The sequence below is a fragment of the Rhinichthys klamathensis genome, unplaced genomic scaffold, assembly GCF_029890125.1.
Source record: "Rhinichthys klamathensis goyatoka isolate OS25496 unplaced genomic scaffold, OSU_Roscu_1.1 h1tg000446l_1, whole genome shotgun sequence".
Lineage (NCBI taxonomy): Eukaryota > Metazoa > Chordata > Actinopteri > Cypriniformes > Leuciscidae > Rhinichthys > Rhinichthys klamathensis.
The window spans coordinates 1,839,579-1,865,044 of NW_026606941.1; the positions used below are offsets into that span (position 1 = coordinate 1,839,579).

At 38.2% G+C, this 25,466-nt stretch overlaps 1 protein-coding gene across 1 annotated transcript in view; it reads right to left on the minus strand.

Annotated features, from left to right (window-relative positions):
- The window catches only part of insra (insulin receptor a), a 75,067-nt gene that overhangs the window by 19,020 nt on the left and 30,581 nt on the right, over positions 1-25,466 (minus strand). The window contains exons 3-7 of the mRNA XM_056236342.1: positions 5,350-5,671; positions 1,829-1,968; positions 1,148-1,292; positions 754-968; positions 534-660 (exon numbers count right to left, since the gene is read on the minus strand). Of these exons, the coding sequence (XP_056092317.1) occupies positions 534-660; positions 754-968; positions 1,148-1,292; positions 1,829-1,968; positions 5,350-5,671 (949 nt within the window). The remainder of the gene's footprint in view (positions 1-533; positions 661-753; positions 969-1,147; positions 1,293-1,828; positions 1,969-5,349; positions 5,672-25,466) is intronic.

Here is a 25,466-nt window from a genome sequence, read left to right on the forward strand (position 1 = left end):
ATCCGTCACAGTCTCAATTTCATTCACAACACATTATATGCTGTCTACCTTGATTATGGGTGCACCATACAGGATTTTCAGTTACTGTTTCTAAACACAACATTCAAACTTGGCCCCTCGTTTGAGCACCGCCAGAAGCACAAGTACTCTGCCCTGACATGATTTATCAGTTGGATACGCAGCCCAACCGACTCAAGCGAATACCAGCGGAAAGATGAGCAATGAGCTTATTTCAAATATTGTATTTATCATGCATAAATAGCATTTTTTTGGTACATATGAAAGAACAGTTACGCTAATAGATAAATTATTGGCTGGGGCGACACACCCACTGGCCAAAGGTTGCAGCTCAAAAATGTCTCGAGCACAGGAACTCAAGAAGGAAATGTGTCTCTGTAGACACAAACACCACCGCACACTTCAGTAATTATGAGATGCATTATTTTTGTATGAGTCGTTACTTTATTTTTTATGAAAATCCTCATAGTGCACCTTTTAGGTCCATTTAAAAAAAAAAAAGTTGAGTCACTTACGCCTCTTTGTATAAAACCATGAATCCCAGAAGGTCTCGAAAATCTGGCGGCCAGAAAGGTTCCCATTTAATTATGATCTTGTCTGAAAGTGTGCGAATCTGTGTGAACTTCAAAACCTGGCTCTCACCTGGTCAAACACCAACAACAATGCGTTCAGATTTATTAAAAAAAAAAAAGAGCACATGAGCATAAAGGAAATGCAAAGCTATGTCCTCCTCACATGAAGCCTGATCTCCATTGGTCTTTGAGACAATGTCATTCTTTGTTTGCCGGTTCTTAGTGCCAGTCACCTCCTCCATCTTCCGGATCTCTGACATGCAGAGTTTGGAGTTATGATGGAAAAACATGCGACCTTGCTGGATGGACAGGTTGTGTTTGGTCCAGTCCCACAGCTGACGCAGGTTCTGGTTATCGAGAGCATAGAATGAATAATTCCTGATGGGAAACAAAACAGCACACAATTAAGGACAAAGGAAGAGGAAGGAATAGAAAGACGACATGGTATCATTATGGTTGACAAGCAAGACCTGACAACGCAAATGGATAAAGCCAACAGTTTGGAAAACCTTGGAAAACCAAGGAAAACCTTGACATCCTATGAAGAAGACTCATACCCGACTTCCTGCGTCTCTCCATGGATTATTCGAAGCTTGCGAAGGAAAGATAGAGAGACTAGGGCATATGAGTGTCGCACTGTCAGGTAGCCGGTGATCTCCTCCAGCTGCCCCAGGTTAGCTTCCAGCTCTGCGGCTATGTTATCTAACAGGGAGAGGTGGAAAGAAGAGCAAGTTTAAAATCTGAATTTAAGAAAGTCTGCACACTATTAAAATGTACAATGAAGTACAATAAGGCTACTCTGTAAACATTTTATAGGTTTCTGTTATTGATTAAATTGAATTATTGGAAGTGAACACACACCCAAGGTGGTAATGCAGTCACAATGCAAAATAGAGTTATTTATGATATTTTTTTATTTATTTTACTAATTATTTTTTATATTATTATACTCCTGAATGACTGACAAATAAATAATAATAATTGTTTTTATTATTATTATATAACTAGAAGGTAAATGCACCAACAGAACACAGTGATCAGAACACAGATGGGGACCTGAATCTAACAGTATAGGAGAATGGTTGCCACGGACAACAGCCAATTATAAAGTTTAGTCGTCATTATATAAAACATTTGCAGAATGCTGATTAACCAATCAGAACCATGAATTCCAGAGAGCTCTACACTAAAGATTCCCTTCTATGCTGCACAAAGTGGAGAAATTGTATTGTTCTTACTCCCTCCGCGGATGTTGATGACCAAACTGCCGTTGATCACTGTGCATCCTCTCAGAGCCTGTGCCGAAGTGACTGAGTCTACTGTCTTCAGCCCCATGCACACTTTGGGACAAAGGCCAGCGCAAGGGGTGCAGTTCAACCTGCGGCACAGAACACAGTCACATGTACACAAAGCCACATGACAAACAAAAAGTCATTCATTCGTACGTGCTGTAAACGGACACAAAGAAATGTAGATATGATGGAGCGTTTCTATTCTCGTTGACATCAAGGCAAATATGTAGCATTAAGACAATAACTGATTGTTTGTGTCAAGGACATGAATCCTGTTGCGCAAAGTGCCAGCGCTGTTTCGGTGGGAGCGGGGGCGCGGATGACCTTGCAGGGCAGGCCGAGGGTGCAATCAAGGATGAATGAGACATTCACTCAGACGTGCCAGAGACACAACTTAATCACTGATTGTTTTTGTAGAAGTGTTGCGCCTGACTGAGGGACTGTTTGTCCTCTGTGCAGGATGCTTTCTGCGCCACAGTTTCCTGTGAAACTTTGCTACGCATATTTGTATGACAACTTTAATAACGTGTGAATCCACAAGCAAAACAAAAGATATGGAGGAGTGATTTTCACAGTCTGAACAATCATACTAGTGTCACAACATAATACCAGATCTGAAGCAGTGTCAAGAATGTGCACAAACCACCGATCGGGCAAAGCTCAAGTAATTTCCCTTATGGGCTTTCGCTGTGTTTTGCACCTTGTTACTCTTTTTTGGTACCCGCCAAAAAGGACGGAATGTGCTGCGCTTTATCCAGCTAATCTGAAGGAAAGCTGGTGCGTGGGTGAAATCCTTATTGCAGACATATCAGAGAGTCCAGTATGTCGTGTCTCCCTGCGGCAAGGATTCAACTCAGAGTCGTTTATCTGTCAGTAGCCAGACGGCGCTCCCTGTCTATGCATCTGACAGACAGATAGAGACAAGCCAATGAGGACATGGATGTCGAAACTCCTGATATCTCAATGCGCGCGGTTAACGTGCAGAGACTGTAACCAAGGGCGGCAGCACGGGGTGTGAGGTTGGACCACTGCACTGTTGTCTGTCCAGCCTCTGTGATTTGTGTGTCTGCTGTCCCACAGTGCACCCAAACTGCCCAGCCCAGGGGTCATACTGGCAAGGGGGAAGCAAGAGTATCATGAGAAAGAGTGATAGAAAAAAGGAACAGCAAATAGAAGTATCCTATCTGGCAGAACATGCATTACAGGGTCAGCTCTGTCATCCTTTACTCACCTTATTTCTGCTTCAACCACATATTATTATTTTTTTATTCCAAGAAACACAAACAGGATGGCGATTCAAACTTTCAAGCTCCAAAAACGATTAGTAGTAGGGCTGCCCACAACAAAAGATTTTTCAGGTCGACTAAGAGTCGTGCATTTAAGCCATTTGTCGACTTATTGCACGTTTACATTAATTGAATTACTTGAATATATACTGAAGAGAATACTAAACCATAATGAGCGTTTAATATATAGACGTAATACATAGCCTATTCCATGCTCAAGCGCAAGCATAAAGCTTGCTGCAAAGCATTGGCAAAAGTAATGATTATGAATGTGTCGGAAATAATAGCAAGGAGAAGTTAATTATTTATTAATAAACTAGTGTTTTCTGTGTCAGTGTCGGCTGCAAAGTTGACGATGCTGACTCGCCGGATGTCATAAGCAGAGAGTATTTCTTTTTGTTTTGAAATAGTTTGTTTAAAAGTAGACATTTCAAGCTTTTTATATATGTATTTCTAATGTCTGTGAGGCAAGTATACGCTGAGTATCGGTTCATTTTTATGATGTGCTTCGGTTCACGGAGACTGAGGCGGCAAGTTAATAAATTCAGGCAGATTCCGTAACTTCACACTCTATGGAGAAAAAACATACTTTTCAATTGACAGCTATTCCAAATTATATATATTGACAAAATAACAACATGCATAATTACTAATATTTCATAATATTATAATAAATGTTTTACCAGTGCCCAATATTGTTTTTGAGGACTCTTAAAGAATAAAATGGACATATACACCGAAAGTTTCAAACGTTTGGGGTCAGTAAGATATTTTTCAATACCTTATTCAGCAAAGAAGCATTCAATTGATCAAAAGTGACAGCAAAATTCAGCTTTGCAATCATAGGAATAAATTACATTTTAAAGTTAAAAAAAAAATGCTGTATTTTTTTTTAAATAAATGCACCCCTGGTGAGCATAAGACTGCTTTCAAAAAAAAAATTGTTGTTTTTGAATTTTTTTACCAACCCCAAACTCTTGAACAGTAGTTTATTTTTCCCTGTCTGCTGCTTTTCATATCACCTTGCACACTTTAAATCTTGTATCAAAATATCTCATTTTGATTGCATGCTCCACTGTTTTCTTTGAGGGTTTTTGCTAGTGTCTGACCACAGCTAGACCAAAGAGATGTCTGGAAATCAGACTGATCATTTTAAGGAAAAGAAAAAACCCAACGTTCATGTGACCAAATCACCCATCCTTCTGCATAGAGATTAAGCTATGAGACATTGGTCATCGTACATTTCCACTACAAACAAACAAACAAAACAAACTGTGTTCTGAAAAGCTCTGTAAAACAGAGAGTAGTAGTCGGTCGTAGTCCTCTTTCTGCTCAGACTTTTTTAAATGTGCACAAACAGCACTGCCAAGCCTCACACTAGGTCAGCGCTGCTTTAAAACTCACACACTTCCTCATTAACATACAATCCTCCCTTTCTGACACACACACTCACTAAATGACCCTCTTCACTTATTGTCCCTGTTCCATGAATAAGATGCTTTCTTAATGAATTGCTGTTTTCTCTCCGCTGTAATTTTTGTTGTTTCTTTTGTTATTGTAAGAAAATATTATCATATTTACATATTCATCACTTCTGGATTTTCGCAAACAGTATACCCCTGCAAAGGTATTTCGAACTTTTTTCCAAGCGACCACCAAAAAAGAACTTTGTATAAAAAGGCCTTCAGCCTAGTCAAACTTGTCTGGCCTGCTGGTTTTAAAAGGATTTTGGGTACTTTTCAGGTTGGGAGACCAGCTAGACCAGTTTAAACCAGCTAAGACAAGAAAACCAGGCTGAATTAAGCAGTTTTTGTCAGCAAGGATGGACAACCAATCACTTCATATGAACAACCTGTTGCTCATATGAATATGTTGCTCTGTGCTGTTTGAGTATATACAAAGCATCAAAATCATATTTTTTTACCAGTAAATACAAACAAGAGGAAAATCCAAGCGACTAGTTGGTCTACTTCATCCAGTTCAAAGACTAAATGAGGCACAGAGTGGTCTAATGACCCAGGCATCCTTTGGGTCAAACTTCATACACAAAAGATTTGGCTTATGTGGGTCCTGACGCACACATGAAGCATTTGAAGTACCCTTTAGGACACTTGGGGATGTGTGCGCTAGTATTTGTGCCTGTTCATTGAGTGGAGAGCATATAAGTAGTGGGTTACTTACGTAGTGGAGTTTACAGTGGTGTACCCAGAAGGGCACTCTGGGATGCAGGCACCATCATGGATGACGTATTCGTGGCAGTCACCTTTGCCCTGCTTGCACTTGTTGTGGAGCTCCTGGCAAAAGCTGAAGTTGACGCAGCGCCAGCCCTTATAGGTGTAGAAACCAGGTGGGCACTTTTCAACGCAGATGTTATTGTGCATGTAGTTGCGGCAGGCCACGCATTTGCGCGACGAGTTGGGGTCCAAGCAGCCGCCCAGGCACTGGTCGTGGCAGCACTGGTTGTCTTTAGTGCAGGCACGGTGCTTGCATGAGGATGGACACACTGTGGAGAGAGAGACAGCTTACATTAAGCTTATATTAATTTTATTATTAATGTTTTTTTCCACTTTAAGTAATGCAAACGAAAGGATGCTAAAATAAGAATGCTGTACATTTAATTTGATAGGATTTAAAAAAACGCATTTATCAAAATGAAAATATTGATTATTATCAGCAATAATAATAAATAAATTATGTTTATTAAATTATGACTGCAAGCATACACATTTAAATGAATAATTCCACAGGCTCAAGGAATATTCCTAGTTTACAATTATAATTGAATGTTAGTGGACAGAATCTGTTATCTGCTGTTGAATACCACATATACAAAGATACAAATACAAAGAATGATGACATCAGTTTTTAAAAATTAACACAAGACACATTTACATGGAGCACTTGCAGGCAACATAACCAGAGGCTTTAAAGGGAAATATGTAAAACTATGTACATTTCTTATACATAAAAGCTCAAATTATTCAGTGCAATTTATTTTGTTTGTTCTGTAAATTTGTTTAAATCGTCCTTATGAAATGAGACAACTTTTCTAGGTGGGTTAATGTGATTCCTGCGAGTGGGGTTTAGCCATGTGAAACTAATAAAAAATTCAATACATCTTCATGTCTCTTCCTGGTATCCTTTTGTGGATTTCATGTGAAAATAACCAGGCATTTTTTTAATAGAGCTGAAAGGTTTTATTTAACTTTGCACAGATTCTTCCACATCAGTCGCATTGATAACATGTGTAAATGTTTAAAGCTAAAGTGTGTCATGTTTACTTTTATCCCAGCTTATTTTGCAGTGAGAGTTATAAGAAAGTTATATGTAGGTAGATTTTTCCATAAAAGTGTAAACACTGAGGCACTATCAACACATTCAATCAATTTGTTTAACCACCCCGATCAGCCCCGCACAAGAACACTGGCTTAACTATTGCCATGAGTTTGGAGAGGAACTATCAGTTTGTTTAACCAATGGAAGATGGGGGAGTGTTTTGGGGAAAAAATAAATTCGTTATTTTTGCAAAACTGTTATACTGTTATTTAGAATAAGTGTATACTTGGGAAACAGGTGAGGAGTGGTACTGAAACTTGTTAGACTTCTAATGTAAATGCAAACTCTTTCAACTGAAGAATTATTGCCTGATTATCTTCTGTGGAAATTGACAGATGCTGTCAGTACTTCAATTGTAATATGCCTTTAAGTGTTAACTCGTCTCTACAGTCATGTCCTAACTTGATGTAACACTAGATTACAATTGTAAATATTAAAACAATGACAAAATGGCCTACTCTGATAAGCAGCTCCTAAAATGGTGTAACCACATTCCTCTGCCTTTTAGGTTCTCTTTATTTCCCTCATACACACGCACACAAACCCTATATAAACTCACAGTACACAGAGCAGCACACTGCTGCCAGTTGTTTGACAAGAGTAATCTTGTAAGTCCTTCTCTCCCACTGAAGTCAGTGTTTACATATTTGTAGACTCTTTGTATTCATAGTAGTTTCAAATGGCTTTTGAAAAACTATCATATCATTTTCAAGAAAAAAATTACTTTTAAAGTGCCCCTATTATGCTATTTTAAAGTTTCCTAATGTTGTTGTGGAGTCTCCTACAACAGGTTTACATGCATCAAAGGTCAAAAAACTGTTTCATTTCTTCATAATATACATTTGCACATCACCACATTTTCAATGATTCGTCAGATGAATCAATCTCTCTAAATCCCTCCTTTCCGCGAGCTACTCTGCTCTGATTGGCCAGACAGCTCAGTCTGTTGTGATTGGTTTGCCGCAAAAACGCCCATTGCCATAACAACGTCAGCTCTGCTTGTCCTGAGGCTTCCAACACCGTAAACTAAAGACAGTAACAAACAATGACGTCGTCGAGTTTACCATTTCAATGCGAGCGCGAGTCCGATGATGAAATATTGGAAGAACTATTTAACCCGAACCTCCATCGCAAGGACGACTCGAGCAGGACGTTTCTCAGTGATACACTACTCAGTTTGAGGTACATTATAAGATGTTGCAACCGTAATTCCTAACCATCAGCATTAACAAGTACATGTCCATCAACAAACCGATTATTTTACTTGTACTAATTTATTTACAGAGTATTTTTTCTAATACAGGTGAAACTCGGAAAAAATTAATATCGTGCAAAAGTTAATTTATTTCAGTAATTCAACTTAAAAGGTGAGACTAATATATTATATAGACTCATTACATGCAAAGTGAAATATTTCAAGCCTTTTTTTGTTATAATTTTGATGATTATGGCTTACAGCTATGAAAACCTTTTCACAATATTCTAAGGTTTTCATAAGCCATAAGCCATAATCAACACAACGTTTTTTGCACACCATCTTTCAAGAGCAAGCGGTTTGCGAATCCTGCATTTAACTCCGAGATTTGAGAAGCAGTCGTCAGTAAAATAAAGGGAACACAGCAAAAGTTTAGGATTATACTGCTGTGGTATCGTGGTAAAGATGAATTTTAACCACTGATTCTTCACATGCTCGTGGACGTGCAATATGCTAATGTTTCGTCTTGACGTCACAACGAAACGGCTTATGGCTCGTTTGAAAAACAATTCAATTCATTGACTCAGTCGACTCTTACTTTTGAAAGACAATAACTTTATATACGGTGCACTTTCAGATTTAAAACTTTGCAGGATGTTTTCATTCACCTAGAGCTATGTTACACACTACATGAAAGGTCATTTTCAAAAATCCATAATAGGTGCCCTTTAATGAATTTTTTTAATTGAATGACTCTTAAAAATGTAACGTTGTGTTGCGTATACATAAAATAAAAAGTACCTTAGCTTAAACACATGTAGTGTAAACATCTTAATCATTATTTTCGAGTGAAAAAGTTTTTTTTTTTAATATTATTAAATTATTCATAAATACCATTGTTTTGGGGGGAGCTGTACCATATGACATTTTACAACCAGAACTAAACCATTTCTAACAAATAACAAAAGAAGATTGTACTTATTAAGGATCATTTTAATTCAGATCAATGAACACTCTCAAAGACATTTATAATGTTACAAAAGTTTTAGGCTATATTTCAAATAAATATTTCAAATGAAATATATTTCAAATTTTAAAGACTATAAAAAATTTTTTTTTGTTCTTTTAAACTTTTTATTCATCAAAGAATTGTGAAAAAAAATCTAATAAGAAATGTTTCTTGAGCAGAAAACATTAGAATAATTTCTGAAGGATCATGTTACACTGAAGACTGGAGTAATGATGCTGAAAATTCAGCTTTGCATCACAGGAATAAATGACATTTTAAAATATATTAAAATAGAAAATGGTTATTTTAAATTGTAATAATAATAGTTCACAATATTAATGTTTTTACTGTATTTTTTATTAAAGGTACTCTAAGCGATGTTGGGTGAAGTCACTTCTTGTTGACGTTCAAAGTATTGGCAAACAAAACTGAGGCTAGCTCAACCCTGCCTCCTCATCCCGTCCCCTCCCCCTCCCTTCCGTTGCACGCGCACTAACCATAGATATCCATAATAAAGGCTAGATGTCTCGATCACTCGTAACATTGTGTTTTAATGGTGCATATACTTTTTAAATAACCATAACTTACTCAATTTTCTACCGATTTTCAAACGGTTTGGTTTGTTATAAACGTCAGAGATGTAGTTATGACACTGCATACTTATGAATAATAAGTGTATAAATAAATAAATAATCATCCAGAATTATAGCCACGTTAATAACGTTTGTAAGAAACCAAACCGTTTGTAAATCCACCAAGATTTCAACGAGATAAGAGTATTTGTGTTCGTGTTGATCACTCATCTTACATCAGGTACCACAGAGCCCGCCAGAAAGCTTGCCTGTGACAAGATGGCCGACGGTGATGACGATAGAGACTCCGCCGTAAGACATCTAGCCTTTATTATGGATATCTATGGCACTTTACTGGCTGGAACCAGAGAATGTCTAATAAGGGGAGAACTTTCACTCTCAGTAAAGTATACTGTTAGAAAAATGAAATCATAATCAACCACCCCTTTAAACAAATCTCGCAACCTCTAACTTTTGATAGTGTGTGAATTGCATTTTAATTTATTTTTGGAATAAATTAATAGATATATAACCAAACAATTAGAATCTCATCATTGAAATCCATATACGATTGTATCAGCACAACCCTAATGTACACACACACAAACACTCACCATCAGAGCGGCGCACAAGGAAAGGATATAATAATGATTTGAGTTCAAAGAACAAGCGACAGACGAAATCTGTGTGTGTCCTAATGGAATATTGGCTCTTGCCAGTGATGTTTACTCCACAACTCAGTCGAACACAATCCTGGAGTTGGTTTAGTCCAAAGAAAGGCCAGCAAACACCTCGACTTCCATGACAACGGCAACACAAGATGAGGGCTTAGAAATCTTCAGACCTGCCTTATGCATGACAATTAAGTATTCATCTGACTTTTAACCCCATGTTAAATCCTCTGACAAGTGTTTAGTGATTTAGGCATACAACACTAAGCTTTCTAAAATGCTTGGGGACTTAACTGAAGTTTCCAAACACTCCTGACAAGCGCTGACAAACCCAGGGATCATAAAACACCTGCTAAAAAAAGTAAATTTATGTAGAGCTTTGGGGAAATGGAGCGTGCTGAGAAATACAAGAAAAAAAAAGAACAAAAACAGAGGAAAAGTTGTCATGAAAAGTGACTGGCAGTAATCCGAGCAGCTAAAATGGATTCATATGAAAGTTCAAAACAATTCTCAGTTTTTCCACTAAGCTCTTCAATACATCTTTCCAAATACTGAAAAGGTGTAAAACAGTCCTGCCTTTCACACATAGATTTTCATTACACATTATGGTATATAACAAGTACGGCAAGTGTATGGCTGTTGTTGTTCACTTCAATGTCAGGTGACACCAGGTCAGCCAACTCAAGAGCAAAACAACATTACCCTCTGTCCCTTATACATGACAATCCAGGGAGGGCCACCTCACCGCCTGCTGTGAAAAGGAGGGGAAGCGTGGGTGTATGTGTGTGTACGCACATGTGACAACAATGGAGGTGCTAAGTTGGAAAAAACAGGCAAGCCACCAAGATTGTGTCAATTGTGTCAAAAAACAATCTTGTTGACTCTAATGCCTTTCCGTGAAAATTCATTATCATCTATTCTTCGAAAAACCCTATCGTCTCTGCCCGTTTTCTCTCCCTCCCTCCTTTCCCTCACTCTCCCGTTGACAGTGCATATGAGCAAATGTTGTGCACAGCGACTCCTGATCCAGGAGAATCCAGTCCATTTAACAGCCTCAACCACAGACCCACCCTCAACCTTAACCAATGCGTTTGCTGGCTGTAGAAGGTAGCCATTCAATGTCCTGTACCGTCTGTGAGACAGAGCCTCTGTATGTTAACCCTTTATTGCTCACATGTCTGCAACCTTGGGCAGAAAGACAAGGGGATGGGAAAACACAGCTACAAGAGTAAGAAAAACTTGTTCCTCTGCTCTGGAAAGATGTCAGCTCCTCTCCACTAACAGACCCGCAGCAGTACGCTGGGAACTCCTTTAGTCCAGAGCGCTGTTGTCAATTAGTGGCGCATGTTTGATACATGAAGTCTGTGGCTAACTGAAAAGTGTGCTGTTACTTTCATAAATCATGATTTACAATTTTCACATTTCGAATTGTAGAGCAATGTAGAACACCTGTTTTCAACATTGATAATAAGAAATGTTTCTTGAGCAACAAATCAGCATATTAGAATGATTTCAGAAGGACCATGTGACACTGAAGACTGGAGTAATGGCTCCTGAAAATTCAGCTTCAACATCACAGGAATAAATTTAATTTTAAGACACACACTACAATGTTTAAAAAAAATAATACAATCGTTTAATCAATTAAATGTGTCAGTTTCAAAACACTGATTCAACAATCCATTTGAATTATTACTAAAAATGTAATTGGTCAGTTGTCACATACTATAAAATCTAATTTCTTCAAAGTTCCTTCTCTTCGTGTGCAGAGCTGAGTGTGACCAGGCAGAATCATTCATTGCTCATTAGTTTTCATTCATTCATGTGTCAATCTGCAGGATTCAACATTGGGGTGGGTGGCCGCATGTGACTCATTTATCAGAAACAGCGAGCGGCGTCCGTGTGCTCAGCGGTAGTTCAATTAAGTTCAGCACGAGCAGAAACGCCACCTACACCTATGCGCAGACACCTGAGTTGGGAAGATAAACTTCCATTAGAATATGCAGAGCATGTGTGTGTGTGAAAGAGACAGAGAAAGGAAAGAGTGTTAAAGAGACGAGAGGTGTGTGAAAGGAAGCCAGTATTTACCTTTGGCGCCGAGGCACAGAATCTGACCCCAGCAAAAGCAGAGTCCTCTTGTTGGACATAGATCACATTCAGCTCAGTCTATAAACACACAACTGTACCACAGGAAAAGCCAGCACTAGAGAGTTCAGCTATTGTTTTTATGACAGCCGACGTCTGACACGTCGGCAAGTGACAAACACTCTCACAATCTACTCCTTGCCACCGCAAATACACACTAAGACACATTATAATATGTAATTAGCACCCAACAACAGATTCGGTTAGGAAATGTAGGGTAAACCAGGACCCAAAAAATGCTGTGCACATAAACACCAATGAAAAGATTAAAGCAGGACAAACAGACACCTTAACAACTTTTAGAGGAAAAAAACAAACAAGATATCTCTCAAAATTATTTGTCTTTAAACTGGGTCAAATGCCACGAGATTCAACTCCTCCTCAGAGAAGCCAAATATTCAGTGCTAAGACCAAAACAAATCACACGCAAACCCTCATGTATTTTGTATGTTTTCAATGGCAAGTCTTTTCTTATTATCATCATGTACATATTACATGCAGCACAGTTTATGCAATTAAACTCTGCGTTGTGCACTTGTCAGACAATTTTCAAGGTTCATATCTCGGGGACTTCACTACAGTAAGGGGGCCCCTATAATTCAACAGATGGGTGAAAGGATTTCTTGGAAAGAGTAGGGATCTCTAGGGGAAGCAGGGTAGCTGCAACGGCAATATACTGGTAAACTGACCTGGATGCTTCTGACAATACAATACAAAAAAAATCTCTGCAGAAAAGATTATCTGAGTAGTTCTTGCCTGTGTAAAACACGTAGTTGCTAGAGTATTCTAGGTTGTTGATTGCTAGACCAAGTCAAAAGTATTTATTAAAAAAGTTGTATTGTTTATTACGTCTTATCACTTACAATTTATTTATTATATTCTGGTCCTTGATATGAAAGGCTATAGCAAGAAAACCATATGTACTTAGAAAAGTAACAGTAACCTCTCCTTAAAGGGATAGTTCACCCAAAAATGAAAATTCTAATTAAATATCTATAGAGTTTTGTAAAGACATGGTGACAGAATTTGTAGGGTTAACTATCCCTTTAACAAGCTTCACAATTTCATAAATCATTCAAATCCTTAGCACAAACCTAATTTAATATTGGCTTATGGAACAAACCTTAAGGCACGATATATACATAACACAACCATTCAATTCATTCAATTTTTTAAGTGTTTTTAAAATAAGCCTCTTATTGTTTCTATTTACAACGTGTTTTGCAGCGGTGCGAAATGTAGCCAATCAGTCATGTTTGTTGATCTCTTGTGTCAAAATGTGACTCAAAACGCTGGAGTTGTTCAGTACTGAGTTCTGTACGCTTGCGAATCCTCTCATTAACAAACAAAGAAACTATGTATGTAAGAGATTAATTATGCAGTGTAGACAACAATTGATTTTTATGGAACTTTGTGAGATTGCGAACTGAAATAAGCGACAGCTTTTTAGAGATTGTAAAGGGAGCTGTCTTTGCATGCTTTCGAGGCAATATATAATCCACTGAATAAAAAAATTTGTTTTACATGCTGCTAAGAGGACCAACGGCCAATTACACGCAGCAAAATTTCAAAAGTGACATCTACATATATATGTGGGAATCACTTTCGAAATTGCAATTGACATAGTGATAACGAGCACGAGAGAGAAATGTGGCATGTCAAAATAGGTATGCGCAATGTAAATGCAGATTAATAGAAAAATATTTGTATCAATATATTTTTGATATTCCATTCCAATTATTTGTAAAAGTAATGACTTGTAAATAATCTTAAATGTCTCACTGTACGTTGCTTACACATTACATCTGGACTTTAGAGAACACTCACAAATTTCAGATGCTCAGTGATTTGATTCTTAATTGTACATCACACAGTAAAACTAAAATGTGAAGATTTGGTCAACTTGAATCTAAAGTTCAGATAAATGTTTAACTGTCCATCTGACTAGTAAAATTAAAATACATGACTGCAAATCCATTAAAATAATTTACAACAACTGTGAACAACTAATGAATTGTGATTTTAATCTCAGTGATTTTTTAATCATAATATCGTTGGTTTCTATTAATATCGTAGGCTAGATGCTTACTACTGTATGTAGCTCTGTTTGACACATTTTGTATTGGGGATTCCTGCTTCATGTCTCTATCACCTAAGGGGTCCTTGCCCTGAAAAAAGGCCCCTGATTTAAATGCTTCATCAAAACACAGTGAAGAAGAATTACGGTAAAGTTTGGATGACCCTGGGCAAGTCATAAATAAAATGAATATGCAAAAAAAAAATATATACTGCTAGACAGACTATAGGTCTGCTACATATGCACCAGTGTTCAGAGCCCTTCATCCAGCATTTTTTGGTTATACAGTTACTTATGACTACGAGAGGATTCATTTGATTTTCTTCCTTATCAATCAAAACACAGTGTCGTATAAAGATTCAGTAAAAACATTTCGGCAGATCACCTAAAAATTTAAATCAATAATTAATGTAAATCGGTAATTAATGACAGAAATGTATTTTTTTTTATTAACTATCACTTTAAAAATTAAACAAAATAAATCTTTTGCATTCGATTTCACAGCATTTACTTTCTAATTAAACTCAATTTCTTTCTCAAAAACTGTGTAGTAGGCATGCTGTATTTAGAAAGGCACATGTCTACAAGAGGTGTCACAGTTCAAAGTGCATGACAGGGCAAAACCAAGCCATAAAATCTGATGAACTCTCTGTAGACCTCTGAGGCTGTCACACTCAAGAAGAATATAAAATTAACATTGAGGACTCTGAGACCCGAAGTCAGCGAGGTGACGAAGCACCTGATGGCCCCTCAGAGCTCCCAAGTTACTGTGCAGAACTAGAAAAACATCCCAGAAGGACAATCATTTTATTAATAAAGGACTGAGAGACTGGCTCAGCATTACACAGCTTCACATTAGAGAGATTTAGTAAGACAACTACCTACTAAATCAATGCTAAACATTTCTAGTCTCTGAATGCCCTTGATAACCCTGTTTTAGTCAGCTATTGTGACAAATGACAGCTAAAAAAATGTATTCAATCTATTTTGAAGTATATCGCTGCATTTAATTAGCATATTTCAACAATGCATAATTATGCAAAAGCATAATTAATACAAAGAGGTACATTTCTAATATCATAGACCCCTTGGTCGCATAGGTTTTGAATTTGCATGTTAGCATTGACATCTAGCTAAATTATTAATGTATTTAAAAAATGCTATGGCTGTCAGGGTTCTGTCACTTCGGTCTAGTTTATTCTTGTTTTTGTGACAGAGCCCTCACACTCCTGTATTGTCTTGTCTTTGTGCAAGCAGTGCGCTCTCTTGTCTGTGTTCCTTGTTTCATGTTTGGAGCAGGTGTTCGGATTCCAGCACTCATGTCTAGTTTGGTTTCGGTTCTGTGTCGGGATTCGGACATTCCTGTTCCGAGTGTTGGTATTTTTTTTGTGAGTGCACAGGATGAGCTTTCGCTCGTTCTCGTGCACTCGGTCTTGTCGTGTCAGCGTGCGGTTTCGAGTTAACCGGGCCGTACGCTCTTCTGTCCGCGTGTGTTGTGTTCTGTGTAGCACGCGGTTCGTGATTACATCGGCCATGTGCTTACATGTCATATTTTGTCTTGTGCTGTGTAGCATGCGGCTGGTGTTTTTCACAGGCTGCATGCTTTCATGTTTTGTGTGAACACACAGCTTATGAGTGTTCTCATTGGCTGTGTGTTCGTGTCTCATTTTGTTTTAGCTGCAGCACATGGCTTGGGATTGTGTTTGCTGGCCATGTGCTCGTGTTTTTGTCATGTTTGGTGTGAGCACATGGCTTGTCATGTGTTTCCTTGTGCCATGTTCTCTCCTGTCTATTGTCTGACCCCACCCATGTTGTTACCTAATTATTGGTTCAGTTGCCCCACCTGTCCTCCCTTGTTTGCTCCCTATTTTTTCTCCTTGTGTTTGCAGTCCTGTGCCAGATCAACATCGTATGTTCACCTGTCTTATGTTTCCCATCGTGTGTCTCAAGTCAAGTCTTACCCCTAGGGGTAGTTTTTGTTTGTTTTTTGTTTTATTTTTATTTTTAACAAAAGCCCATTAATCTGCATCGAGTCCTTTCATCACCCCCAAACCTATCAGTACGGCATCTTCCTTTTTCCATCTCCCACCACTGGACTTTCCACCCCGCCAGCTATTGATCCACCACGTACACTCTTGTTACATCCGTCAGCAGCGGGCTGACATGAGGGACTTCACCTGTGACTTTCTTTTTGAGGTGGACCATGTGGACTACATTGAGGCAGATATCAAGGAGGTTTTCAAGATCTGCCTCGATTAGCCTCTTAGCCTGTGGGAGATTGAGAAGATGGGGAATCTTGGCTTCTGGGATTTCTTGCATCACATCTTCCATCATGGGGAGCCTGAAGCCCCACCCCAAACGAAGTTCCACCACACTGACTGTTCCCCCCTTCCACCTGCAGTCAGTGGAAGCCCCAGCCCTTCGATGACCCGTAATTTGAGGAGGAGGAAGAACGGGTCCGCTTCACCTGCCACCTCAACTGATGTCGACGCTGCAGCACCTCCAGAGGCACCCGAAGAGTCTGCAGTGCCCTCAGAGGCGGTAAGCTCCATGCAGTCGCCTCGCCTTCGCAAACGGAGGAGGAGGAGGAAGAGGGCTTCCTCCGTCCCACAAGGCCCGGAGGCCACCCCAGAGCCAAACAAGCACCTTGCCCTGCTGGCTCCGCAATTGATGCCTGCCTTGCCTGTACTGCCTGCCCTGCTGGCTCCACCCAAGCTCCTGGCTCCGCCCTGGCCCTCCGCCAGGACTCCAGACACACCTGGTTCATCCCTGGTCCCTCCTAAAGACTTTCTGGAACGCTCTGCCAGTACTGGCTTGGCAGTTCAGTTGCCCCACCTGTCCTCCCTTGTTACCTGCCTGGTTTGCTCCCTATTTATTCTCCTTGTGTTAGCAGTCCTGCGCCAGATTGTCGTCGTATGTTCACCTGTCTTATGTTTACAGTCGTGTGTTTTAAGTCAAGTCAAGTCTTCCCCCTTCTGGGTAGTTTGTGTTTTTTTATTTTTTTATTAATAAAAGCCCAATCTGCATCATTGACTCCTCACTCCTTTCATAACCCCAAACCTGACAATGGCAGCCTCACATTCTTTGTCCTTTTTTTTTTTTTTTTTTTTTTACAAATGAAAAAGTAAAAAAGACAATATCACAAATATAACTTCTGTAGCTAAAGGGATTGTGAGCTAAACAAAGTCAAATAGCATGCACACCAGATCAACAAAACACTACAACATTCCATAATTTGGAATGCACAAATCCTAATCTCTTATATAGTATGAAGAGAATCCAAACTAAGACTAAGCTAAGCTAAGCTTACTACAAAAAAGTAAAGCGAAGACAAAGAGCTTTCACTACATCCTGTAAACACTGTACTTTATAAATACTTGTCTAAACAAACTCATTCTACAGAGCCATTTTACTGCTAATTCGACATTTTACAAAGTTGCGAGCTTTCTCTGCAGCCACTAAATATTACAGCTGTGGAATATAATTGTTTTTGCGATGCTGATATGAACTGTCAGATACACACAGCATTATTTCAAAATATCTGTCTTGGTAAGTATTCACGTAAACATTGTCGTTTATGTCTTAAATTATTGTAAACGTAGAATGGGGGGGGGAAACACAAGGTCTCAAGATGCGATTATTAAAAATTTAACTGATTTTAACTTGAGCACTGCGTTTTTAGAATGCCATGTCACGCTCGAGACGCTGCAAAAGACACAAGACATGAGCGCAACAGTCATCTCAGTCTTGCGCGTGTTTACATTGGAAAACAATGTGCAGTGGAATGGAAAAACGCGCTCTGTGTGAACGACCCCTTACTATTTCAGCGGTATACAGTCTGTATCCTGTGCACGGTACGCAAATTATCAGTATGCATAGAATACCAAGTTACTACATTAGCCCAAACGAGCAGTATAAGAGAGCATAATGCATTGAATTCTGTCACCCACAATGCAATGCACCTGACTTGACTTTTCATTACCAGTGCAATAAATAAACTGAAGTAATAACCAGCATTTTTTGATAAATAAAACAATCAAATAAAAGTATTAAATTTAATTAAATAAGCTTTTATTTTAAAACATCATAACATGATGCCACTTGCTGAAATAAACAATGACAACAAATGAAAAAAATGTAGTGAGGTCTTATCTTATCTTAAGATTTACTCAATGAGATTCTTAAATGGGTGAGAGGAACAAGCCATTTAGAACATTATGCTGTTTCAAGAGTCCCAAACAAATTGTCATTTAAGCTTGGATCAAAAAACTAAATCTTATACTGAGTGAAACTGCGTCAGAGAGTGCACATTTGGCTCAATAGCTGGCAGTCAGTCAGTTCTCTTGGTCTTATCACGTGTATTTGGGTCGTTGTAACCAGTTTAGCCTGACAGGATGCTGTTTTAATGTGTGCTTACACATTCATTGAGCACATTGAAGAGGATGTGTGTAGCAATAAGGCCATGCAAGAGTTCTGCGGGCAGCCTAACACGCCAGAGATATGCGCTCGTTCTGTGGACGAGGCCTGTGAGAAGAAGACAGAGTACTAAGATGCTAGAAGGACAGCTATTAATTAGTCTCTATGTTTTGGGGTTAATTGTGGTTTCAGAGAGGTGACGGCGCTATGTGACACACTGCAGGCGGTGAAACAGTGGCTACTAGCAGTAGAGCCGAGACAGATGCTGTAAACACTTTCATTAGGCAGCCAGCCACCCGTAATGAAGGAAAAACACTCCAACATCACGATCGTACTCGCTCACGTTTTTATTTTCATTGCCATCGATTTGAGTATTGCAATGACAGTCAGGATATCAAATTAAACATGATGAACCAGGATCATAGACAGCGTCACACCAACCGCACTAATGTACTGATTAATGAACACAGGGGCATCATGCAAATAAAAAAAAGCATGTAGGAAATGTGTTCCTCCTACATTGTGTTACAATAGTTTATTGAGACTGTAATGAACATGAAATTAAGCTAAATGAAAAGGCTTAAAGCGATAGTATCGAGTTACTATTATTTTATTTGGAAATAGTTTTCTTTCCATTTTCATTTTAGTTTGTTTTAGTTATGTTGTGTGTGTTTTTTTGTTAGTTTCAATTTTAGTTTTATTTATTTAATTACATCAAGTTAAACTAAATGAAAAATAAGAAATGCTGCATTTGCATACTTCAGCTGACATTAGGTTAATGATTTTTTTGTTTATTATTTCAGTAAATGTTTATTTCATTTCAAGTAACAAAAATGTTTTTATGGTTAACTATTATTATAACCATGTTATGTGTTCTGCAGGAAAGAAAGTCACACCGGTTTGAAACGACATGAGGGTGAGTAAATTATTGAAAATTCATTTTTGGGTGAACTATCCTTTTAATGACTGTATGTGAGATCTCTCTCTTTCTCTCTCTCTCTCTCTCTTCAAACTGCAGAGAGGAATGTCAGATCAACTATGATTACCACACCCCAAACTGAAGCTTGAGGATCAGTCTGTACAACACACCCCTAAGGCTATACTGAAACAACAGCACCATCTCCCTTTTGGTCTGTACCACATAAATGTAGATTGAAACACTAGTCACTGGTTTGGGGTTGATCTGTAAAGGATACTTAAAGGAGCTGTATGTAAGAAATTCATTTAAATTAATCATAAAATGGCCCTGAAATGTCACTAGACATTAAGAAATCATGTTCACTACAAATACTTATATCACTGACAACAGTAGTCTGGCCAGGATATTGTCATTTAAAAAGTGCAGTTGCAGCCCTCAACTGATGTTGATGTTGTCATGTTGTGTTTTGGTCTGATGCTCCACCCTCCACCTATCTACCAATCACGAAGTCAGTAGTGTTGCGGCATCCGGGTTGCCAGCTCTGCTGTAGTTACCACAGCTGCAGCTCGTCACGTTCCTGCTGGATCCTGCAGCCTATCTGGCAACCTCGAGTCAGGGAGGAGGGGGAGGGGATACACCACTCTACAGTAATTTGACAGTGATTGCAGTACTAGTTTTGGCCACAATCTTACATACAGCTCCTTTAAGAGTAGTGTTGTCAAAAATCTCGATTTTTCGAATTTCGATATGCATCGATACTGAAATGGTTCCAATTTCCCTAGTATCGATACAACGATACCAACAGCGAGTTGACACATACCCGCCTCCTCTCACTCACCCATTTCATTCACTTCTGTTGAATAGGGCCTGAACTTCAGCGAGGGATTGCATGATTTTACTAATTCGCGGTCCCACCAAAAGAGCACACACATTAAGACACCTTTCAAACAGCTTGTGACTACCAAGTTGAGTTCTTTTTCCCGGCCTTTTGCGCTAAAATGGTCCATTACACACAAAATGATGTCAAGATGCCTGCCTTGGTGAGTATTCATGTGAACACAGTTGGTTTTGTCTTTGAACAATAAGTGAACAAACAGTTGAGAGATAAAATACGTGTAACAGTATATTGGATCTGTGCATTCGTTCTTAAAGTGACAGCAGCCTAATAAACATGCTGCTGTCTGTGTCAATATTAATCAAACAACAAAAGACAGAGAAAATCACTCAATGCTCTTGACTAAACAACGTTTGTAACTTTAATTATGAGGATAAATCTGCATTTAATTTTTACAATGAAGACTATGCAGTGTTTTTTAACATTTGATTACTACATTTAATTTCTCTAGTAGCCCATTTCTTACCTGAAAACTGTTAGACCTACCTGAAAAAATGTAAAGCACTGTTTATTTATATAGTAAATAAATTTTTTCTATAGTATTCATTTGTGCTATCATTTGTAATTTGTTTATTTGAGATTTTGTTAAATCAATTTTGCCAAGTGTTTGAAATCAAGCTTCCTTGTGCTATTGCGACAAAATTACCCTACTGTAAACAAATGCATTGAGATAGCAAACATTCATGTGAGATAAGTGTAGTAGTAATTGATAAATGTTTATATGCGAATATAAAGCCTAAATTAAAATCTGTTCATAATATAAAGTAATCATGTCTCTTCAGTAGACTTGGATTAAACCACTCGATTCATATGGATTACTGTTATGGTGTCATGTACTTTTTGAAACTTGAAAATATTGATTGGCTAGAATTTCAATGGATGGACAAAAAATTATGAGATAATATTAAAAAGATCTATATGCCAGTTTTTCCCTGTGATGTGTGATATCAAAAATTGTATTGATTATCAATATTTTTCATGGTATTTTATCGTGGTTAAGAATTACAGTATTGTGGCATCACTACCTAAGAGATACTTACATAAAACTGACAAGGGAAAGGTACTGTTGGAAATATCCAATTCTTTTGAAGTCATACAATAGCTTTGTGTGAAAACAGACCAAAATCGATATTAATTCATTACTTGACTCAATTCTTTCGATTTAATCCACTGAAAATCTTGGCATCCACAAGCTTTTCAGTGAATAATGACTAAAATTTTGCTCTGTTTCTCACAAAGTTATTGTATGGTTTCAGAATATAATATATCTAGGAGGTTCAGCATTTTCTAGCAGAATACTTCCCTCACAATTAGCACAAAAACATGAAGAAAGTGTGCAGATTCCTAATAATATCTACCGCAAACTGAATTGTTAGAAGCACAGAATTAAACGACCCACTCTAACTGATTATGCAATTGGAAAATTACATAAATTATAGAGACATGGAGGAGGAGACAGACCAGCCTGGTCTTTAAAGACATGACATAGGGAACTCGTGGTAAGAAGTAGAGGTATGCATGAATATTCGAATATTCGATCTGTAATTATTATTCAAAAATAGAAATACTATTTAAATTTTGATACATATATTGCTTTGCTGGCCATAAATGAAGTGAAGTCCTAAGCAGGCAAACGTAAACTCCCAGTTATAACTTAATGCAATGGTCGGCGCTGTGGAGCGTGTAAACCAGTTGATTGTATTTTATCACAGAATGTCGTCGTTTGCCTCTAGGCGCAGCGAAGTTTGGAATTATTTTGATAAAAATGATTTTACCAAATGACCTTACAAAATGAAATTACTTTTGATCAAATGGATCACCATGTCGTGTGGAAGCATTGTCGGGTTATACTGAGTTATCATAAATATCACCACCATGAAATCACATGAAATCCAAACACCAGTCAAATGAGGAAATACAGTTGTCCATCACTGCATTCACAAATGCAGGTAAGTGCAGCTGTACCCCCGAGTGAGTCAAGAAGATAACTTATCTGATAGAAAATTTTTCGAGACATAAGCTTCCTATAAGTTTCATCAAGGGAGGTAAGTTTAAGAACAGAAAACACAAAGCACTGTAAGAAACTTAGCACACCGTTATCTTTGTCCCTGCAACACCTTTTTTTTCTTAACATGAACACGTGAAACAATATAACACGATAACCATATGCAGACTCGAGTGCATGTACATTCTTCACGATAACTGGCGCAGTCTCTCCCTTATTAGCATTATTTTTCGTTCACTCTGCTTCAGCTTCAATGCTTTTTTTTCTGTATATTTTTTGTATACACATTTGTTATGTTATCAACCAAAAGAAAATCTCAAGATATAATGTGAGTGTATATTTGCTAATCATAAGCTTGTTCAGATATGGTGATAAAAACGTAATGATTAAAAAAATAACGTCTTTCTCGTTAAACTTAATTTAATTAATTAAATAATTAATTAATGTGTGTGGGTAATAAATAATGTGTGTGGATATGTGTATCATAATTGTAATGTGAATATGTGTTTATGTGTACTTGGGTATATATGTATCGTACATATATATGTGTGTGTGTGTGTGTTTTCTCTAAATAAACTTCAATCAATTAAGCGAATATTCGAATATATTTGAGCCCAATTCGAATACTGTATTTTTTTCGAAAAATGCCCATCCCATTCCCTAGTAAGAAGACAAGAGCTAAAATAATACAACTAAAATAAAATATATGATAAAATAAGAATAAAATCAAATTTAGGAAAAACTGGATGGCATCACAAAATTAACAAGTCAATTGCGAAATTTGTTACAGCAGCTTATTATTTAATTATTTATAAACTGACTAAACCAAAGATTTTGAAATTTCAGCCAACTGCACTGCCAATGCTCTGACAGTTTGCACACCCAGTGTAGAAATATCTCTCTGCAGGCTCTGATCTCTTGAAAATAATCAGCAAATCTAGAAAGGATTGTAGCCAAAAAGTAAATCCTTCAGTTATAAATTTTCCAAGCACCAGCTCTTACGTAGGACTCCACAAAACAAATACACTGCCAATATCCAGGATAAAATGAGATTAATCTTGTTTTACATTTCATGCTTTGGTGCTTCACAAATCAAATCTGATTGTCATGATTACGTTAAAACATTATTCGTCAGCATAAAAGCAGATGTGCAGAACATCTAGAGCCTGGCCATCTTCACAGAAGAGCTTTGAATAAAAAACTGTTAAAAACACTGATGAAATGATGAATGCTTTGGATGTCTGGGATTCCAGGAGCAGTAAGGGTTTTGACTGAGTTAAAAATGCCTTTGGCATTCGATGGACTTGTCTCAGCCCAAAAGGAGGGGCTCCACTTGAGTATACAGCCTTGATAATCAACCCAGTGAGAACTCAAGCATCCAAAAGAGTCAAAAAAGTCTGTGGAAACTTCAAAGATTTTTACCAGTGTCAGCATCCTGCCCTTTGTCTCCGGGCCTCTAGAGGTCACCTGTGTTCCCCTCTGCCTTAGTTCTTCATCGTGTGTCCTGTTATCCAGGTCACCTGTGCCTTGTTTCCCCTAGAGTATTTTAGCTGTGTTTTTCCCCCTTGTTCCTCACTTGGTTTTTGAGTCTTGGCTATGTGTCTCCTGCTGTGTCCCACCGAGTCCTTCCAAGTTATCCAAGCTATCCCAAGTAAGGTGTTCTTAGTTATTCGATTTTGTTTTTCTCCCCTCGTGGAGTTATTTTATTTCTCTCCTGTGATTGTTTTCATTATCACTACTGTTAGTAATACCTCTTTCTGAGAAGAACTTTTGTTGGATTTCTTCCGACTTACAAAGTACCCTTTTTTTAAATAAATCTACTTTGCCTGGAGTATTGCCGTGAGTGTTTCGTTTGGGTCCAACATTACCTCCTCTGTGGCTAAGTGGTAGATCTCTCAACTCAATACACCTGAGGCCCGAGTTCGAGCCCGGATTGTGACAACCAGATCCAGTAAACAGGCTGTTTAATTATATATTTTTATATATATATATATTAGTGGTGCACGATATATCGGCCGCCGATATAATATCGGCCGATATGGTAAAATTTTTACACATCGGTATCGGTCCGATGCCAAAATAGGGCCGATGTGAACAGGCCGATAATCATTCCTGTGTATTTAACGTGTGTGTAGATGTGAGTATGGGGGCAGGGATGTTTGTTTTTGCACGAGCGCATACATTATGAGAGCAAGTCCTGTCAGTTTAAACATCAAGCGCAAGAAGACTGGAACTTGCGCGCTGTTTTCTGTCAGCCTTACTAAAGGCGGGCATACACTGTGCGATTTCAGCACGGTACCTACTCAGTACTCACACTCAGAGCCGGCCGAGCCACTAAGCGACCGTTGCAATTGCAAAGGGCCCCGTGGCCAGCAGAGGGCCCCCTAGAGTCACTGCTAGCTAGTGGGGGGGGAAAAAATCGCACAACAAAAGTAACATAAAATACATAAATAAAAAGAAATGGACCTACAGCGCTCTTTATCAGGCATCATGATAAGCACAGAGTTGTTATTTATTTAGTTCTGTATTATGGCAAATCAACCGGGAGCTCCCCGCGAAGGCGCGCGCGCGTCTTGATCCCGACTGCCCCTATGATGTCACTCGTTCTCACTTGGTCAGTCAGTTAGCGACTCAGACGAATCGACGATGTCTGACAAGAAACGAAAATATCTTTCTGGCCAAGAAAAACGACAAAAAAGAGCCTGGAAGAAGAGAAGCAAGAAGATAAAGGTACGTAAGCCTGTAGGCTTAATTTTCCGATTTCTGTAATATGGATAATCTGCACTAAAAGTCTTATATTAACATTAGCCTAAATCGTGCTTGTATTAATTTTCTATAGTTGTTTAACTTACATGCTAATAACATGCTGCATAAAATTGGTTTAGTATTAGGCCTATACCATTTGCTGTGGTGTTACTGTTAAAGCATTTAACAGAACAACATAAACCCAGTTTGGATTCTACACTAAAGGGATAACATTAGTTTACTCCTTATGTCCCCTTAGGAGCACTATTAAAGTAACGTTATATGCTGCCAGTAAGCAAAGCTCCAGCTGTTG